The 22,160-nt window shown below is 33.3% G+C and overlaps 1 protein-coding gene across 5 annotated transcripts in view; it reads right to left on the bottom strand.

The window, feature by feature from the left end:
- Positions 1 to 22,160, bottom strand: part of LOC135133217 (protein alan shepard) — a 170,868-nt gene that overhangs the window by 89,036 nt on the left and 59,672 nt on the right. For 4 of the 5 annotated variants that reach the window (XM_064061536.1, XM_064061532.1, XM_064061534.1 and 1 more), the window contains one exon: positions 21,234 to 21,265. In XM_064061536.1, coding sequence (XP_063917606.1) covers positions 21,234 to 21,265 — 32 coding nt within the window. Of the gene's footprint in view, positions 1 to 4,186; positions 4,548 to 21,233; positions 21,266 to 22,160 lie in introns of those variants that run through there. The other variant, XM_064061533.1, reaches the window with a different exon arrangement.

Here is a 22,160-nt window from a genome sequence, read left to right as displayed (position 1 = left end):
TATTTATGTTGGCAATTCTGAAAAATGATGAACATTTTTGAAGAAATGAAGTTGAAAATAATCCCTGGAGGTCGAAATGTTTAAAAAAAATATCCTTAGGGAATTTTCCAAAAAATGTCAAAATTTTCGTAAAGGAGAGTACAGGTGAAAGCGAGCTTTTGGAAAAATTACCTTAAAATCCATAAAAAATTCTAGGACATATGTAGATCATATGGCCTGTTTATGGTCCCAGAGCAAGATTTTCGAAATCTTCTATTTGAACGACAAAATTTTTCAAAATCCAAAAATTGTCGTATTTCATTGTGGCTATTCTGCAGAAATAGTAGGACTTGCTGAAGAAATGAAGTCGAAAATAACTTTTTGGGGTCAAAATGTGTAAAAAATGTCGTTAAGTAATTTTTGAAGGTGGCCGAAAAAAGGTCGATATTTTCATAAGAGGGGAGTATAGAAAAAAATGAGCTTTTGGAAAAGTTCTATAAAAATCCATAAAAAAATCTAGGATACATATAGATTTCATGTGCCAATTCGAAAAATATAGCGTGTTTATGGTCCAGGAGAAAGATTTTCGAAATATCCGGTTTGAAAATAAAAATTTTTAATAATCTTAAAAATTGTCGTATTAAAATTGGCGATTTTTGAAGAATGGCAGGCATTTTTGAAGAAACGAAGTCGAAAATAGCTTCTGTAGGTAGAAATGTATCAAAAATTTTGAAGGTGTTTGTAAAAAGGTCGAAATTTTCATAAGGGGGAGTATAAAAATAGGAAGCTTTTGCAAAAGTTACCTAAAAATCTATAGAAATTTAGAGGATATAGATATTGGTGTTTTGATTCGAAAACTGTAGCGAGCAAGATTTTCGAAATTACAGGTTTGGAGAAAAACATTTTTTTTCAAAATTCAAAAATCGTTACGTTTCATTTTGGCGATTCTGAAAAAATAGGATTTTTGAAGAAATGAAGTAAAAAATAGCTTCTGCATATACAAATGTACAAAAAAATTTCTTTTGATAATTTTCGAAGGTGATCGAAATCTGATCCAAATTTTTACAACAGGGAAGTAGCGAAAAAAAGCTCCTTTGGGAAAGTTTCCTAAAAATCCATAAGAAATTCTAGGATGCAGATTTAGATTCGAAAACTATAGCGTCTGTTTGGTCCAGAAATAAAATTTTTGACATCTCCTATTGAAAGACAAAATTTTTCAAAATTCAAAAATTGTTATATTTTATTTTGGCAATTCTGGAAAAATGGTAGGAATTTTGAAGAAATCAAGTCGAAATAGCTTCTTGAAGTTGACGTAAACATAACAATCTCTTTTGGTTTGCGATCTGCCGTCTAAATTATTTTTTTGCAGAAATCAGTTCAATAATTTGACGACTGTCTAATAACTAAAACCTCCAACAGACAAACGAAACCCAAAAACCATGACAATTTTTGATACATCAAATATTTTTAAGTGCTTACTCGATTTTTGTCAAATGGAATTTTATCAAATTATTACAAAAATAACACAACCACAATATTCACTTTAATCCGCCATTTTCCAGACATTCGGTATATGCACATTTTTGACGAATATTTGTGCATACAAATCTGGTCTTTAAATGAATAACAGTACGAAAAATTGTTCATCCGACGATTTGTTGCCTTCAGGTTTTCTCGACGTTTTATGACCCTCAGCGTACGAAAAAACAAGCCCCCTGTTTCCGTATGTCTGTTGTCTGTACCCATTTCAATGCTTGGTAAATCTTTCGAAGACCAATTTTCAAAATCTATTCTTTCAAAGAATCCTTGGCAGCCACGTTTCATTTAGGGAATCTCAAAAAATCAAAACATTTGTATCCACGTCCTTTTATTAAAAAGAAAAATAGGTGGTCATTGTGTGACAATATAACAATTTCTCACCAATAAAACAAAGTTTCGCGTAAACCAAGCTGAATTGCGCCAACTTTGAAATTATTTACACACTTTACAAATTAATTTTATCAAGGCGTGCCATATTTTAACAGGATTCTTTCACGTGAATAGCACATTTAATAAGAACTGAAGGGTAAATATTTCCGGTCTGTAGAAGACCAGCTTTTAAGCGCACTTTCAAAGAATAGATGAAAAGACTCGACTCTTCTGCATTGTGTTTATAGCTTCAGGCAAGCTTTAATAAATTGTCAGTATTATTGCAGAAGGAAGACCCTTTTGAGTAGAGAAATACTGAAACAATTTTTCTTAGCAACTCGATAGACAGAAATCGCGTATCTGGAGGTTAACAACTTCCATCCCTCTAATCTTGATCTTTTGATAAACTCAAATCTCGAACGGGTTATGAAAAGGTCTTTAGACGGTAAAAATTCCTCGGGAGTTGCTCCTTCTATTTCTGTATCAATGTGGTTTCTTTCAAAACGTTTGAACGCGTTTTGGATTATTCTCTGATCATTCAACCAAACTCTCAATCTTTGATTTGAATATCAAACTATTAGCAAAATAGTTAACTCTCCACAAACTTATGAGTCATCGTCGATGTATAACACACAAACTAACTCAATTTAACTTTAGTCATCAGTTATACCTTTTCATGTACAAGCAAAATCTCATATCTACGAGTTTCGTCAACATGATCGCATTATCGTTTTTGATTCTTCCTCAGACATAATTCTCAAGGATGCAAGAAATACAAGAAATGCCAAAAGCAAAGAGTTACAACGGCAACCAAAAAATGAAAACAGTTCAAGTGCCTTGAGTATGGCAAAATTATGGCACTTGGATCAGCCAGAAGGTTTGCAAAAACGATATAATTTCATTTTTGCTAAAACCGCACAAGGTGGGACGAAGAACGATTCGTACAAAAGAAATAGAAAGATAACGACAGATCGTCTATGTGCAGATCACGAAAATTTAATATCAAATTTAAGGTACGAAGATCTTGTAGTTTATCACTAATTCAAAATAAAATTTTGAAATGATTTTCCATTTGCATGTATGGATATTCTCAAAACCTAAAATTTTCCTATTTTTCGTACTCTAGTAGGAGAGACAAAACGTCAACAAAATCAGCTATACCGTCTATGTTCGAGGTGTCACATGATTTGCTTATGGCTCAACTTAAGATTTTCTCTTTTGGGGCGAAATTTCATGGTGCAAACAAGAGTAAATCATTTTACGATCGACATTCGCCCTGGTACTGTGTCGACGAACCCTTCACAATCACGTGATACAAAAATAACGTTCTAAGTATACATACAAAATAACATTTCTGGCTTTCCTGGAGGTTATGTGCTCCAATTAGGTGGGAACCTGAGGCAAAAACAGCTAAAAACGTCTATTATTAACACGACAAACACAATTGTTGTGTAAAAAAGAGTGATTTCGGTGGACCGAACGCACAAACCGACGTCAACTAAAAATAATCAATGGCGAAGAACACTCACTCGTCAGTGTGTGGTAATTTAATCTAAATAAGAAGATGGTAAACGCAGTGCGCATCTAAATCTAAAACACCACCAAGTTCCGTCTAGCAACCCCAAAACGCGAAATTCACGAAAATCATCGACACTCGTTGTTTAACGTTCAACTCGTGAAATCACTTCGGAGGCCCCCAAGGCCCAACGCTATCGATTCGATATAAAACTCGCGTCGTCTGCGATCTCCATTCGGAAGGTCGAAAAAGCGATTTCCTGTTAAAAGTCAATACCTGTCGAAGTGATAATTCGGTCGTTGGTAATGGTTGGTCCCATCGTGGACTCCGAGCACGCACAGCAATTATCCAAGTTATTAAAACAATGGCCCTACGCCGTCCACATACCGATCGCGGCGGAGTAGTCGATGATCGCTGACGATGACGATGATCGCCACACGTTGCTCGCCCGCCAGATGAATAGGAACTGAAGCCGGCTACGTCACGACTTCCGGCTTACGAGGGCGGCTATGGCTGTGTCTGCCCTCTTCGATTTCCGATATACTACACCCACATCGCGGGAGCATATGTCAAAGCGTGCGCCGCCGCCCGCCGCCTCTGATCGAAATTTCGAATGATCATGATCGAAGCGGAGGATCAGCTGAGCGCCACCCTTTAAATTTTAAACGCGGCGAAGGGTCGGTCATTACGCAACCACTCGCTTATGCGAGTATGGGAATGGGCGGGGTCACGATCAAGACGCGAAACGTGCGAGCACCGCTCTGATCGGATCAAGCAACATACCGTCACTTTGTAGTTGATTTTCCTATTGGGCGTCGTCGACGAGCTGTCCATACGAACGGCCATAGTAAAGTTATCACAGATCAGTTGAGACCGAGTCGAGGGGTGTGTCTTTTGCAGTTCGTTGGGAGCAGTGTCATGGCACACACTATGTCGCGGCGACGACGGTCATCTTATCGCGGCTGGCACTGACTGGGCGTCGCAACCGGGGGGGACGTGCCCCTTTTTCGGGTAATGGGAAGACGGACGGCCGACCGGCACCAGGCGAAGCCGTAACTACACCACCACCACCACCGCCGTGTTTGTTGTGTGGAAAGTCGCCGCGAGCCGCCGCCACTCCCCTCGCTGGCGCTGTTGGCAGCGCGGACACCATCTTGCTTGACGTTTCGTCGGAGCCCGATGGGACGCGACTGCGAGCGACAACGACAGTGGCGTATCCACATCCACGCGACCAAGGGGAAAATATTAAAATGTATATTAAAATCAAAGAAATGGCATTTACGACAAAATTTTCACGAGATTTGCACAACCTGACTACAAATTATTCTTGTATCAAGGGCGACGTTGAAATAAATAAATAAATAAAAAAAAATGTGTGTCCTTTTCAAACTCTCCTGTTATGGGCTGCAACTTTCTTCCTATAACACTTATATGATTATAATTTTATTTTACTGCCTAAGAAGGCTGCATTTAATGATAAATATAAATACCCCACCTGAACAAGCACCAATGAATGGTGGACTACTGAACTTTCGTTATAATTTGAGGGTTAATTTTTTTAAGGCATTTAGAAAAGAAGTTTGAAGTTCCTGGATCATCATTTTCTTGGAGAAAAAAATTCTTGAAATTTGCAAACTTTCAAAAATTGTCTATTTTGGCCCCTGAAATCAATATCTTGAGGAAAAACGCACTTTTTTATTCAAATTTGCTGTTTCCATATGGAATGACCCTCAAGTTAATTAAGTAGTTACATTTTTATGAGTAAATTCAGTAAGTAAGGAGACAAGAATTTCCAGAGTCACCCTTGATACTAGAATCAATGATTATAACATAATACACCGTGTTTATAAATTATAAATTATAAACACGGTTTATTATTATAGGCTATACTCAGACACGTGGGTTTAGCCACAATTCAAGGTGGTAATAATTAAGGTTAACACCATGGTGTCACTTATATGTCAAATGAATCCTCAAATCCATATTAAATCATACGTAATTAACCAAATATCCTTGATGACAATAAATTCGAAGCGCCTGAATTTTCCAGTTCTGGAGTGTCAGCCTACTATATTAAACTAAGATATGTAACGGCTTAAAAAATTGATTTTGTTTAGTGGTTGTTCCTATAATAAGTCTATTCATAGTTGTAATGGAGGATCTTCAGAGGTAATTAAAAAATAGACAACCGTGCATTTCGGGTAAGCAGTACTTTTTTTGGGAAATTCGTACGAAGATCAGCAGTGAGTGTAAAACTGACTGGTTACTTTGATGTTTTCTCGATGTTTCATGACTCCTAGAGTACGAAAACATAATCATTCCGTCCGTCTGCTGTCTAATCTGATTTTTACTAGACAGATAATCTCCGAAACTACTGGACCGACTGTTGTTAAATTAAATTATATATGTCTATTAGAAACATAGTGTACATAGAAAAATGCTAACCAACAACAATCGGATGACGTCATCTTCAAAATTTACCTTAGCAAGTAAACGTTGTTTAAATTTATAAAATGTACAACATTTTCCAATTTAACTTTGAAATTACAAAACCAAAAGTTCCGATAATTTGCAAACGTTTTAAGATTATCGTAAGCATGGTAAGCGGTAAACATTTTTTTTTCGTTTGACTCCCAAAAAATGGATAAGTTATTTTACAATTTTACCGAATTCCTTTAATTAACATACTTCTGCATGTGTGATTTATGAATCCATGTTGAGTTCTTACCCTAGGCATCCAGACTTTTGGGAAAAAATTCAAAATTGTATAACAACATTTTCCAAATTCAACTTTGAAATTGCAAAACCGAATGCTTTGGAATCTAAATATTTTAGGGTTATAGGAAACACGGTAAATGGTTAATCAAAATTTTTTTCATTTTTATGTTCCCCGCAAAAATGATGACGTCATTCAAACTTTCAACCTGAGATGATGAGATATTTTCCAAATATGTAGTTATAACAGAATAACCAATAAGAGAAGAATGAACATAGGTACTGAATAATATTTATTGCTCTAGTAACATTAAATAATTTATTAGGAAACAAAAGAATACAAAATTTTTGCGCACTTTAATTAAATTAATATTTTTATTATCAAAACAACAAATCTAACGGACTTTGGTAAAAGTGACTTTGGCTGATTGAGTTCTGAGCCCTTCAAATCGTCTTCAAATTTCTGGGCGTTTCCGTTAGACATTCAGTTGTTTGGGAAAAAAATGAGTGTGCTTAATTAAATTAGTCCGCTTCATTTTGTTAAGCATGTGCTAAGAAGTTGAGAATATCTACATTTTTCTTCTTGGTTATCTACTTTGAATATTTACGTTACTGATTTTTGCTTTATAGAGTTTATCATCACGGGATTAAAATAAGTTTGGTTCAATTTTTTTTATTTAACTCTGTAATAATAGCTGAAAACTGATGGGAATGTCCAAAACTTAAAATAATTATAAAATTTAACGGGCGATCAAAAAGTTTTCAGACTAAAGTTGGCCATGGCAATATTTGTCATGTCTTTGATTAAACTCAGACTTTACAGTTTAATCAAAGACATGACAAATATTTCCATGGCTAACTCTAATCTGAAAACTTTTTGATCACTCTTTATAAAATGTGAAAATTTAAAACCAAATTTCGAAAATACGTTAATTTTATGAAAACATTATTGTTAAAACCTTCACATTCTTTCTATTGAGAGAATTTGCATAAAAAACGAAGAATCCTAAAATATTAACCCAGTTTCAAACCCTAAACTCCTCAAGTAAAATTAAAAGAGTTTTGACGTTGTCAGTGTATTTTCTAATATCTTGGTTGTTAATGGATCTATTGCTATGAAATTTAAAAAATCATTTGTCCACAACTTTCTCAACATAACGCAAAGGCAGTTTTTTTTTAAGTTTATCATCATTTTAGTGAACTTGTTCATTACATATCTTTAAACATTAATACCTCAATTATTTATGGAAATTTCGGAACGCGATTTTCACCATTGTTTTCAGTTTACAAAACTCTATAAATCGTACCAAAACATTGCCGACTTTTTTTTGGAAAACGACGTACAGCAAAAGCAGGTTGTGTCGAAGAACGGAAAAATCGAAACTTTAGGAAGTCGAGAAATGGAAAAATCAAAAAATAAATCAGAAAACTGAAAATTAAAAAATATTGAAAAACTGAAAAATCGAAAAATCTATAAATTAAAACAATGAAAAATTAAAATATCGTAAAACTGAAAAATGGAGAAATTGAAACATCAAAAAATCAAAAAAAAAAAAAATCGAAAGTCTAAAATTTAAAAATCGAAAAACTGAAAAATTGACAAATCAAAAAATCGAAACTCCAGAATTTAAAAAATCGGAAAATCGAAACATCGAAAAATTCAGAAACTGAGACATCGAGAAATCTAGGAATTAAAACATTGAAAATTCGAAATGTTTTAAAAAAAGAAAAATTGGAAAATCGAATATCTAAAAATTCGGAAAACTGAAAAATTGAAATATAGAACGACTGAAAACTCGAGAAATCGAAAAACCTAGAATTTTAAAAATTAAAACAGTCGAAAAATTGGAAAATCTAAAGTTCAACGAAGGATTGAAAATCCAGAAAGTAAAAAATCGGTAAACCAAAAAATTCGGGAGTCCAAAAATCGAGAAGTCGAAAAATCGAAATATTGAAAACTGCCAAAACTGAAAGATATATAGATATGAAAAAATTTGAAAATTAAAAAATTGACAAATTCAAAACTCAAAAGACATGAAAAATCGAAAAATTGAAGAATTAAAAAAATCGAAACTTTGGGAAGTCGAGAAATGGGAAAATCAAAAAATCGAGAAATCGAAAATTTAAAAATCCCGAAAATTGAGATATAGCAGAACTGAAAATTCGAGAAATTGAAAAACCTAAAATTTTAAAAATTGTGAAGTTAAAATATCGAAAAATTGAGACATAGAAATATAAAACACTCGAAAAATTGATTTTTCAATTTAAAAGTTTAAAAAACGAACAAGTCCAATACTAAGAAATCCCAAAACTAAAATATTGAAAAATTGAGAAATAGAAGAAAAACTGAACAACTGAAAAACTGAAAAATCACAAAATCAAACGAAATATCCAAAAATTGGGAAATGAAAAAAATAGAAGAACTGAAAACTCGAGAAATCAAAAAACCTAGAATTTTAAAAATTGGAAAATTAAAACATCAAAGAGTTGAAAATTTGAGAAATCGAAGTATAAAACAGTTGAAAAATTGAAAAATCTAAAGTTTAACGAAAAATTGAAAATCAAAAATCCATAGGCCCAAAAAGAAATATCCAAAAAATTGAAAAATTAAAAAATTGGAAAAGTGAGAAATCAAATATTTAAAAATTGTAAAACTGAAGAAGATAAAAACTAAGAAATTGTTCTATCATGAAATATCGGAAAATTGAGAAATCGAAAAGCCGAAAAATCCTTGCTAAGATAAGACTGTGGCAAACGACACACCCTCTAAGAAAATAGAGGGCGGGTGGGTGGAGCTAGTACTTGTTAAGATAACATTGATTTTGGTAAATGACATATCCTCTACGAAACAAAAATGGTGGGTGAACTTGCTGAAATAGGACCGAACAATATTAAGAGCAGTTCTTAAGTAATCGTGTTATACAAGGGAACCTAAGTGTATGAATTGAAAAAGAAAATCAAAAAAGAAGCCCCACCCATTCGTCTCGTTCTCAATCGTGATGAATTTTTCGTTCGTTGTCAGATCGAGGGGCGGAGCATAATTGCAAAATCCAAATTTCCTTATCCAAATTTACCATTTTAAATATGTTTTAAGTTTCTTGTTGTGAAAAGATGACTACACATATTAAGAAAACAAGGCAAAATGTTTTCAACAGAAAAAGTTCATCATGTTTCTGGTAAGATTTATAGTTTTGTAAGGTGAAAACAGTGGTGAAAGCCGCGTTCCAAAATTTCCTTTAACAGTGTAGGTATTGACTTTTGTATCTTTACTTTTTTCTTAACTGTCAAATCGCTTAAAATACAATTGTGTAACACAATAATAAATCCGCCTTCTTTTTGTACAATTGACACTGAAAATATAAGTTTTTCATCCTCTGAATTGAGGGTAATCTGACAAGACGAAAATTGTAGCAAAGACAAATCTTCAAAAGTCATGGCTCTCTTTGATAGTATTTTTCATTGTTCTCTCCTTGTATAGATTTGTAGTCAAAAATATTAATAACCTAGACGAATAAAAGTTCAGGATTGTTACTAAACAACTGACTTTTGTTATTTTTACGTTTTGGAGTTGATTTTGTACACAAATTTAAGATATTTTTTACATCTGTCCCTCCCTTATTCTATTTTGACATTTAAATGTAGTCACTAAGGCTTCAAAATTCTGATAAATTAAGTGTATACTATTGAACCAAAGCGGATTCATAAAGCAAAAGGACAATAGTATATTATTTTATAAAATTGAAATAGTGTTCATCACGCAAAATGTTAAGGTGAGGTCATTACAGTGTGGGTGGGGATGATCAAGCAAATTTTGGTTAGCGCTTTACCATCTATGCGATGAAAAGAAGTAAAAAATTAGAGCAACGAAAATGTTCCAAAAAACGTGTAAACATAAGAATTTAAATAATATGGAAGGTAAACCGAAACATTTAAGTAAATTTCAAGGATCACCACTTCCCAGTGTATTTAGTAATTACACTTGCTATCACTGGCGTCACTCAATTTTTACCTAAAACCGCCGTTCGTTTATACCGATAACGAATTTCTAACTGGAAATTTTACACAAACCCAAGCGAAAGCTGTACACTGCAGTCTCGACCTCGTTTGGTTTCATCAGTACTGTCAATTTCGAGATTGTCTAGCATTTTTGGAAAACTTGCGACTTAAATTTCTTAGAGACAGCCAACTATAAACACAAATCTTTTTGAGTGTTATCAACATTTGAAAAATTCCATTTCATAGACGCATTTTGCAAAAACCTACTCCCTACTACTCGTTCCGCCACTGGCTCTCACACCAGCCCCTGTACATTGGCGCCGCGTTAACCACGCGGATCTTCCCGACACGAAATAAATGCAGCACGGGTTTTGCGTTTAGCTGAGGGTTGGGGGTGAAGATGAACCGAATGCGATATTACGAGGCTGACAAGTAAGACGTATGCGCCGAGGATAGGCGCTCTGGGAATGTCGAGGTCGGGATTGTAAAACTTTACGAGAATTTAAAAAAAATTTGATTACTTTCACACAATCTGGTGCCGTGGGGATTTCAAACAAACTTTTTATGTCGGGGAGTCGAACAAACGACGTTTGTCTACCCGGGCTGCCGTGGACGTAAAACGGGTACATCGCACGCGCTGCTTCGAAAATAGTTGTTTATGCGACACTCGAGTGCCAACGAGCCGCAGGCGAGTTTTGCGTTCACACGAGCATGCATCGGAATTCGATTATAATGAATTGTTATTTATAAGTGAAGATTCTTGTTGGCGAAGAACACGATTTTGGGATGGAAATGCATTCTGAGTTCTGTGGCTGTTTCCGCTTGAAGTGAAGTCTGTTTAAGATTCAGCTTGACATTGATCGGACGAGGATGGAATTGAGTAAATCTGGGATTAGTAAAAATGGCACTGGTGTGTGTAATGACCTATCATTACTGATTTTGATCGGGATGAAGTCAGGATATATACTATAATCTCCGAATTGACTACAGTTGTTAGGCACTATGCGAAAAGAATGGGGGGTTCCACATACCTTAGTTATATTCTGGACCCTTGATAATCTATACTAATACGTAATGACCTACCTGTTAATTCTGATTCTGCTACTATGACTTAATTCGTTGACCATACAATTGTGGATTCCGCCGTTCAATCAGACTTACTTACCATGAACAAAAATAAAATACCATCTACAGTTTTCTCTTTAAAGAGTGATTCACTAATAAAGTCACGTTCCGGGAAATGCTTAGGTCATACTTTAGATAATATACTGGATACTGGTGTGTTCATATTGATTAATTAGCAGTCAGTTTCCGTGATTACGTCTCTAATAAACTCCCTAATAAAGTGGCAGACCGGCAGACGAAAACAGGAAATCTGTCCTTTCGTTTTTTGCGAGACCCCCCAGCCTACTTTTTTAATCACCCTTAAGTGTCTTGCCTAAAATCTCAAATTTCAACGGCACAACCAATTTTGCTTGTTATACACAAAGTTGATCGAAGGTTATTTCAACAGAACTTCCCTCGCCTCTGAGGTGCAACCCAAAAAATTTTTAAGTTTAAATTATTCAGTTTTTTGAAAGAGAGAAATATGGCCGACGCCGAAGTTGACGTGCAACGAGTGATGTGCTTTGTGTGCAATGCCCCTGCGGTCAGAAAAAGAATTTATTGTGGGGACTGCAAGTTGTGGTCCCACAGAAGCTGTGCCGAGAAGAAAAAGTGCTGTTGTACCAGTTCTTCTGAGATTCCTACAGATACCGATGTTCCCAATGCCATGAAAAACCTAGTTGCCACTATCAGCTCCCTGACATCCACGGTCGCTGACATGAAGAAATGTATTGATGAACTGATTACTGAAAATAAAAAACTTCGGAAAGATATCGAAAACTTAAAAAGTACTCATCCACCGGACATTCACCAAACTACATTCGAAGAAGCCACCGCCGAAGCAGTAGAACGCATTCGCCGGAGTAACAACGTGATTATCCGTGGAATACCGGAACCCACAGGTGATAGTGACCATCGTAAGCAATCAGATCTCGATACAGTAAAAAATGTCGCGTCCACAATTTTACCACCTGATGATGATATTCAGATAATTTCGGTCACTCGATTGGGCAAATTCAATGCTACTCGTACTCGCCCGACGAAAGTCATATTTTCAAGCTCATTCACGGCTAAATCCATTTTACGAAATAAAACCAAACTAAGCGGATCACGTTTCGAACAGCTCAAAATTCAAGACGACAAAACACCCACCCAGCAACAATATTTACGAGATTTACGAGCGGAACTAGCCCAGAGATCTTTAACTGAAGATAATCTGACAATTAAATATATACACGGTATCGCAAAAATCACAAAAAACCTCCCACCCAGAATCAATTAGGCAACTTCGTTAATTTATCATTGATGTCAACCAATATTGCATCACTTCCTGCAAAATTAAATGACTTCTTTCTTTTCGTGCAAACCTCTAAACCCTCCATTTTTTGTATAACAGAAACCTGGTTACATAACGCGATTCCCAACTCAATGATTTGTCCGCCCGACTATAACATACACCGTAACGATAGAGTCCACACACGAGGAGGAGGTGTCGCAATTTTCCTCAATAAAAACTGTTTTTCGAATTTCCAAATTAAAACTATTGACATTGAAATTAATTCAGTGGAAACCCTTGCTCTTCACATCTCTTTACAATCCTTCAGTCTCTTATTATTATGTATCTACAGGCCACCAGACACTCCCGCAACCACAGACAATAATATCATTACGGTCTTGACTGAGCTTATAACCCAATACTCTCAAGTAATCGTCACTGGCGATTTCAATCTGCCAGACTTCAAACATATTGTATCCCTCGATCATCCTAACAGTACAGAAGCTCTTTATCACAATTTCTTAATAGACCTTGGCCTCACACAGCTTGTCAATGAACCAACTCGCTTCAGAGAAAACACAAACCCCTCACTCCTAGACTGGATTATTGTAAACGATCGTCAGCTCTTGTCAAATATTCAACATGAACCACCAATTGGCATATCTGACCACGCAGTGTTAAGCAGCCAAATTCAATTTTTTGTTTCGACTCACCCCAATCGCGTTGATTCAACGGTGGTTAAGCGTATTAACTACAATTTAGTCAACAGCGATATTAATCAAATTGATTGGCACTCCTGTCTCCGGAACTTAGATCCAAATGAGCAATGGAATTACCTGACAGCGATCATTACATCACTCAAAGCAAAATATACTAAGACGATGGTTATCAAACGAGCGAAAAATAAACCTTGGATAAATCGTAACCTTATAAAAGAGTTATCAAAAAAGAAAGCCCTTTGGAAAAAATTTCGGAGAACAAAATGCAATAATGACTACGTAGCTCACAGGCTTTTCTCAAACGAACTATCTATCAAATTACAGAAAGCTAAGAAGGCATATGAACAGTCAGTAATTTTCAGCAACAACCAAAAGAAATTCCACCAATACGTTCGGAATGCCCTGTGCTCAAAGGTCAGCGTACCTCTGATCCAACACCCCAACGGAACTCTGTGCAACAATAACCTGGAAGTAGCCGAGTTATTAGCTGAGAGTTTTTGCAAGTCTTTCATACCAGAGCCAAACGATCCACTGACAGCAGTACTCTCTACTCCCAGTTGTGAGAACTTTCTAAGTAACATCAATTTCACTCCATCGATAATAAGACAAAAAATAAAAAATCTTAAGTCCAACTCTGCCCCTGGACCTGACAACATTGATGTGCACCTACTGAAACACTGTATCAGCTCCCTAAGCTCACCCCTGGCCATAATAATGACAAACTCTTTTAAAACATCCATCGTGCCAGACGTCTGGCGTTGTGCTTACGTCACACCTATTTTTAAAAAAGGCAACAAGCTCTCTCCAGATAACTACAGGCCGATTAGCTTAGTGTCAGTGGTGTCCAAAATTATGGAATCTATCATAGTCGATTCATTATCTCAATTTCTTGTTGAAAATGAAATCATTCCTAACGTTCAGCATGGCTTCCTTAAAGGCCGCTCAATCGTCACCAACTTATTATCATGCTTAAACCAGTGGTCTGACTCACTTGACAAACATAAGCCTACAGACGTCATTTACTTAGACTTTTCCCGAGCGTTTGACCGTGTTCCTCATCAGCGATTGATGCACAAACTCCATCACCAAGGCGTCCGTGGAGACCTCTTAACGTGGATTTCATCGTTTCTTAATAACCGTTCGTTCAAAGTCCGGGTGGACAAGGAGTATTCCAATCCCAGAAGTGTTTTAAGTGGTGTACCACAAGGATCCGTCCTGGCGCCACTTCTCTTCTTGGCTTACACATCCGATCTCGTCGCTGGCATCAGTTCAAAATGCGCCCTTTATGCTGACGACGCAAAAATTTTTGCAGACCCAACATCTAACTGGGACACTCTCCAAAGTGATCTGCACAAAATAGCCACTTGGTCTTCAGCTTGGCTTCTACCACTAAACGAAGACAAATGCGTCGTTCTTCACATCGGGCCAAACAACCCTCTTAACACTTACTCCATCAATGGAAAACTCTTGCGCTCTGTAAAATCTGTTAACGATTTGGGTGTCATCATTAATGACCGTTTGACTTGGACACAACACATTGATAAAATATGCAAGAAAGCTAACTCGACGATATATATCTGTAACAAAATTTTCTCAAAGCCGTCGTATGAAACAACTCGGAAACTTTACATCATGTATATCAGACCCCACCTGGAATATGCCAGCGCTATATGGTACCCAATACTTTGTCGAGACAGAAATCTATTAGAACAAACACAACGAAGAGCCACCCGCCTTGGTCTTGGAATTCGAAGACCATCATATGCCGAACGCCTCTCACAAATGCGTCTTGAACCAATTACAACGAGACTGAGAAAACTCGATCTTATAACCACCTACAACATCCTAACATCCAAGTTCAGCGTGGACCTCTCGCACATTTACAAACCACAAAATGACAACAGGTTACGAGGCCACCCTCGACAACTAAAACACCAGACATACTCGACGAAGAGCCGTCAATGTTTTTTACCCAATCGCGTTTTCAAGGAGTGGAATTCTTTACAACCTACCCTAGTCGCCGCACCCACTACAAGCATTTTCAAAAAGGGAATCAACTCTGTTACCTTCAACAGTTAACTTTAAAATTTAGTTTAATTTGTATAGAGTACCCATAGGATTTTTTTTTCCTCTACTCTGTAATTTCTCTGTTAAATAAATAAATAAATAAATAAATAAATTTTTCAATTTGAGTTTCTCGAGTCTTCAAATTTTAATTTGGCAATTTTTCTTTATTTTTTCAATTATTCGATTTTATAGTTTTGCAATTACAGATTACTATATGGAATAGTTCAAGTTCTCATTTAAAAATTTTTCAGTTTATCGATTTTCCAAATTTTGATTTTATAATTTGGCCTCTTGTCGATGTGAAATTTATAAGTTTTTGGATTTTTTGATCAATTGAATCAGTTTTTCTTCCGATTTGCAATTTTTCGACTTTTCAAGTTTAAATTGTTCAGTTTTTCAATTTTTCAATTTGAGTTTCTCGAGTTTTCAATTTTTAATTTTGCAATTTTTCGTTTCGGTTTTTTATTTTCTTTATTTTTGCAATAATGTAATTTTTCGATTTGCGATTTCTCAATTTTTAATTTTTTTGGTTCAATTTTTAGATTTTGCAATTTTTTGGATTTAAAATTTCTTGAGTTTTCAATTATTCGATTCTTTAATTTTTCAGTTTTTAGATTTTCCAAATTTTGGACCTTTTAGTTTTTAGATTTTGCAATTTTTCGGTTGTTCAATGTTTTGATTTTATAATTTGGCCTCTTGTCGATGTGAAATTTATAAGTTTTTGGATTTTTTGATCAATTGAATCAATTTTTCTTCCGATTTGCAATTTTCCGAGTTTTTAAGTTTAAATTGTTCAGTTTTTCAATTTTTCAATTTGAGTTTCTCGAGTTTTCAATTTTTAATTTTGCAATTTTTCGTTTCGGTTTTTTATTTTCTTTATTTTTGCAATAATGTAATTTTTCGATTTGCGATTTCTCAATTTTTAATTTTTTTGGTTCAATTTTTAGATTTTGCAATTTTTTGGATTTAAAATTTCTCGAGTTTTCAATTATTCGATTCTTTAATTTTTCAGTTTTTAGATTTTCCAAATTTTGGACCTTTTAGTTTTTAGATTTTGCAATTTTTCGGTTGTTCAATGTTTTGATTTTATAGTTTGGCCTCTTGTCGATGTGAAATTTATAAGTTTTTGGATTTTTTGATCAATTGAATCAATTTTTCTTCCGATTTGCAATTTTCCGAGTTTTTAAGTTTAAATTGTTCAGTTTTTCAATTTTTCAATTTGAGTTTCTCGAGTTTTCAATTTTTAATTTTGCAATTTTTCGTTTCGGTTTTTTATTTTCTTTATTTTTGCAATAATGTAATTTTTCGATTTGCGATTTCTCAATTTTTAATTTTTTTGGTTCAATTTTTAAATTTTGCAATTTTTTGGATTTAAAATTTCTCGAGTTTTCAATTATTCGATTCTTTAATTTTTCAGTTTTTAGATTTTCCAAATTTTGGACCTTTTAGTTTTTAGATTTTGCAATTTTTCGGTTGTTCAATGTTTTGATTTTATAATTTGGCCTCTTGTCGATGTGAAATTTATAAGTTTTTGGATTTTTTGATCAATTAAATCAATTTTTCTTCCGATTTGCAATTTTCCGAGTTTTTAAGTTTAAATTGTTCAGTTTTTCAATTTTTGAATTTGAGTTTCTCGAGTTTTCAATTTTTAATTTTGCAATTTTTCATTTCGGTTTTTTATTTTATTTATTTTTGCAATAATGTAATTTTTCGATTTGCGATTTCTCAATTTTTGTTTTTTTGGTTCAATTTTTAGATTTTGCAATTTTTTGGATTTAAAATTTCTCGAGTTTTCAATTTTTCGATTCTTTAATTTTTCATTTCTCCAAATTTTACGATATGGTACAGTTCAAGTTCTCATTTTAAAATTTTTCAGTTTATAGATTTTCCAAATTTTGGACGTTTTAGTCTTTGGATTTTGCAATTTTTCGGTTTTTCAACGTTTTGATCAATTCAATCAATTTTTCTTCCGATTTGCAATTTTCCGAGTTTTTAAGTTTAAATTGTTCAGTTTTTCAATTTTTCAATTTGAGTTTCTCGAGTTTTCAATTTTTAGTTTTGCAATTTTTTGTTTCGGTTTTTTATTTTATTTATTTTTGCAATAATTTAATTTTTCGATTTGCGAACTCTCAATTTTTTATTTTTTTGGTTCAATTTTTAGATTTTGCATTTTGGATTTAAAATTTCTCGAGTTTTCAATTTTTCGATTCTTTCAACTCATCTTTTTTAATTTTTCGTTTTCTCAATTTCAGATTTTTTAAAATCAAGATTTTTCAATTTTTAACCTGCAATTTTTCTAGTTTTCATTTAAAATATGTAGTAAAAATAATAATTTTTAAAATATGTATTTCCCTTCTTCAATTTTAATTTACATCTTTTTCAATTCTTCATTGGCAATCTTTCGTTTTGGCTTTTTGTTTTCTTTATGTTTACAATTTTTCGATTTTTCAATGTTCCGATTATACAATTTTTTGTTTTTTAAATTCCAATACTCAATTTTGGTTTTATCAATTATTTGATTTCCTATTCTTCAGTTTTTATTTTTTTGTTTCTCTAATTTTTAGATTTTGCAATTTCTCGATTTAAAATTTCTCGAGTTTTCAATTATTCGATTCTTTAATTTTTCATTTCTCCAAATTTTCGAGTTGCAATTTTTCGTTTCGATCTTTTAAATTCTCTATTTTCATAATTTTTCAATTTCAATGCCTCCAATTTCTCATTTTTTTATAATTTTTCAATTTTTCATTTTTTCAAATTTTTGTCTTCAATTTTTTTTTAAACATAAAATTGTAGACAAAAGTTTGAAAAAATGAAAAATCGAAAAATTGTAAAAAAAATGGCAAATTGGAAACATTGAAATTGAAAATTTTTTTCAAATTTAGTCTTCAATTTTTCGGTTTTTCAATGTTTCAATTCTATAATTTCTCCTTCTTTCGACTGAAATTTATAAGTTTTTGGATTTTTCAAATTTTCGATTTTCAATTGTTCAGTTTTCAATTTTTCAACTTTTATATTTTTTAATTTTTCATTTTTTCAATTTTTCAAAATCAAGATTTTTCAATTCAATTTTTTAGTTTTTCAATTTCAATAGATTCAATTTCTCGTTTTTTTCGATTTACAATTTTTGAATTTTTTTGTTTCCTCAATTTTTAGATTTTACAATTTTTCAATTTAAATTTACTCGAGTTTTCAATTATTCGATTCTTTAATTTTTCATTTTTCCAAACTTCCGATTTGTAATGTTTCGTTTCGGTTTTTTATTTTCTTTATTTTCACAATTTTTCAATTTCAATTTATCCAGATTCTCATTTTCTTCGTTTCTTCAATTTTACGATATGCAACAGTTCAAGTTTTCATTTTAAAATCTTTCAGTTTTTCGATTTTCCAACTTTTGGAAATTTTAGTTTGTAGATTTTGCATTTGTCGATTTTTCATTTTTTCAAATTTTTATGTCTTTAATTTTTCGATTTTTCCATGTTTTAATTTTATAATTTGTCTTTTTTTCGATGTGAAATTTATCAGTTTTCGGATTTTTCAATTTTTAGATTTGCAATTTTTTGATTTTTCAACTCTTATATTTTTAAAATTTTCGTTTTCTCAATTTCAGATTTTTCAATTTTCAATCTGCAATTTTTCTAATTTTCACTTAAAATATGTAGTAATAATAATAATAATTTTTAAAATATGTATTTCACTTTTTCAATTTAATTTTTCCATTTTTCAATGGTTGGGTTTTAAATCGTTCACAATTCTTTATATCTTCAAAATTTTCATTTGCAATTCTTTCGTTTCGAATTTTTGTTTTCTTTATGTTTACAATTTTTTGTTTTTTCAATTTCAATACATTCAATTTTTCGTTTTTTAAATTTTACGATATTCATTCAAGTCTTCGATTTTTCATATTAAAATTTTTCGGTTTTTCGATTTTCCAACTTTTGAATGTTCCAATTTTTAAATTTTGCAAATTTTTCATTTTTTCATTTCTTCAATTTTTTGCTTCAGTTTTTTATTTCCTTTATTAAAAAAATCGGATTTTCAATGTTTCGATCTTATAATTTTTCTTTTTTCAATTTTTTGATTTTGCAACCTTTCGTTTTTTTCAATTTATGATTTGCCATTTTGCAATTTGTCTAGTTTTTAATTTTACGCTTTTAGAATTTTTCCATTTTTCAATTTTTTTTTAATTTTTCAGTTTCTCGATGTTTAATTTTTCAGGTTTTCGATATTTCAATGCCACATTCTATAGATTCTAAAAATTGGAAAAACCCAAAAATTGTAACAGTGATTTGATTTGGTTTTTTCTTTCCAATGTTTCGATTCATTAATTGTTTAGATTTTTAAGTTTCTCGATCTTTAGTTTCAATTTTTGGTTTCTTCAGTTCTTCGATTTGCAATTTTCCGATTCAAAAAAATGAAAAACTGAAGAATTGTAAAACTGAAAAATCAAAAATGAACAAACGAAAAAGTATTTGTAAAATAAAAATTTTGGACAATCTAAAAACTTGCAAAACTGAAGAAACGAAAAACTCAAAAATTGAGGAACTTTACAATCGAAAAACCGAAATATGTATTGTAAAACCGAAATATTGAAAATTGAAGAAATAGGAAAACCGGATTACTGGAAATCCAAAAATTGCAAAATTCAAAAAGTGGAAAATTAAGGAACTGAAAAATTTTAAAATTGAAAGAAACATTGGAAAAATAAAGGAAATGAACAAAACGAAAAAACGAAGGTCAAAAAGATCAAATCAAGAACTTGAAAAATTGAGTAAACGAAAAATTAAAAAATGAGAAACTGAAAAATCGAAAAATGAAAATTGTGTTATGGAAAAATTGCAAATCGAAAAATTGAAGAAACGAAAAACGGAAAAATTTGGAAGTAATTCTAAAAACTATATATGCATTGATAATGTAATATTTTGCACATTTCAGACAGTATTTATTAGGTGAAATTTTGAGTTGACGTCATCAATGTTTTGGAAGGAGATAAACGAATAAATTTTGATTACCGATTTACCACGGTTGTGATAGTCTTAAAAGGTTTCAAGATTTCAGAGCATTTGGTTTTGAAGTTTGAAAGTTAAATTGATTAAAATGATTAGCAACAAGCGGTTCAAACGGGAGACCTATTTCTTCATACTCTAGGGAGCATGAAACGTCGAGAAAACATGAAAGTGACTTGTCGCCCGATGGACTCGATTACCAAACTTCTTTAGCTTAATGCTCAGGAAGTAAAATAAAAACTTGCCACCTACTCACCCCACAAGGCGACGTTCTACCACTTTCCACCCTAACAAAATATTTCAACACGCTCTCAATCCATGCAAAGCTGACAGAAACCATCGCAGCTTTCCTCTAATTTGCAGCTGTGCCGTATGATCTTGCAAATGATCGCAACAACGCAGCGCTCATTCTTTGATCACCTCACGACATCGCCTCTTCCAAAAATACACGTCCTCGAACAAATACCGAAGGACAAATCCTAGACGAAACGAAAGTTGGCCTTGAGACAAATTTTCCGTGTCAAGATCAAAGTTAAGCTTACGGTCTGTCGGAGGTGCGCAAGGTGAGTAAACGTATTTGCGTTGATAATAATCGTCCCGTTGTATGTTTTGGTATTTAAAGAGAAAACAGCTTCGCACACCTTGACAAAAAAGACCCACGAACTTTGTCAGTTTGTTTGTGTTGGCGGCGCGGCAGGTGGATATTCGAAGTTCCGCGATACCTGTGAGAGTATTAGGCTCTCCCAAAAAAGGTATCAGCGCTAATGGTCGATGCCGCTGAATTATTCACGCCGGACTAAGTTCAGTTTAGGGGTATTGTTGGCGAAGTTTTTTAAGCAATTGAGAAGCCACATACATAATTACGCTGAATTGTGGCTCGTTGTTCCAAACAAAAAACGCAGTAAGTGGTTTTGAATATGGATGATGAAGGTGAGGGAACAACAACTTACCGAAATAATAAAACGAAAACCCCGTGGAAAATCTGAAACAAAGGAGAAGTTTAAGTAAGATGGCTGAACAAGAATACTGAATTAGACAACAAGAGAGAATAATGTAGTGTTATTGATTTTCTGGCAATTTCCACATTTCATTAAAAAATCATTAGGATCCGACTTGGCGAGACGTTACAAATTTTTAAATAGACTTGAATAAATAAACAAAGCGCTGTCCTACTGTTTGATGCGGCAAGCTAGTCACTCTTGTCCTACAAGAAGTGTTTATTTTATGCCAGAGATGGAGTTCGCTTTGGTTTTTCTCTTCCACCGAAACACTAAATAACAAATACGTTGTCACAAAATTGCAATACAATGACAATGTAGGTAAACATCTGCTTTTGCTTCGTCATCATCGAACGATATCAGTTCTTATCCAGATGGTTTTGGCGACGATATCGCTGTTAATACGCGAACACTAACTGTCTAATTAACGTGACACAAAACTTCTACAACTCAAACCAATTCACGCTTTCCATCAACTCGTTAATTTATGTTTTGGTTTGTAAATTGGCACCTCGCTATCCCAATTTGTGTAAAGTATCTACTTAATCCATTATTTTGAAAATATGGCCATTAACGAAAAATCACCATTATTGCCGACTTATCGAGCTAAATAATTAAAAACTTACTGTTACTTGCTTAAAGTGAAACAATACGCCGTAATGTTCCCAGAACTGGATGCAATTAATTCAGACTAGACCGACTCGTAGGAATAGTAAATGACGCAATGTCGGCAATTTCTTGAAAATCGTTCTGTAAAAAAGCTGCGGCTCGCACTCGGCACCAATTTAATCACGATATTGTGGTGTTATACGAAGTTAAATAGTGTGCGGCTTGTTCAGATAAGAAGCAGAAAAGCAAACAATTAAAGAAATCTAGGTG

Source organism: Zophobas morio, unplaced genomic scaffold (assembly GCF_036711695.1).
Source record: "Zophobas morio isolate AGI-343-1 ecotype UQ-CSIRO unplaced genomic scaffold, CSIRO_AGI_Zmor_V1 ptg000021l, whole genome shotgun sequence".
NCBI lineage: Eukaryota > Metazoa > Arthropoda > Insecta > Coleoptera > Tenebrionidae > Zophobas > Zophobas morio.
This window is presented reverse-complemented; position numbering and strand designations above follow the sequence as displayed.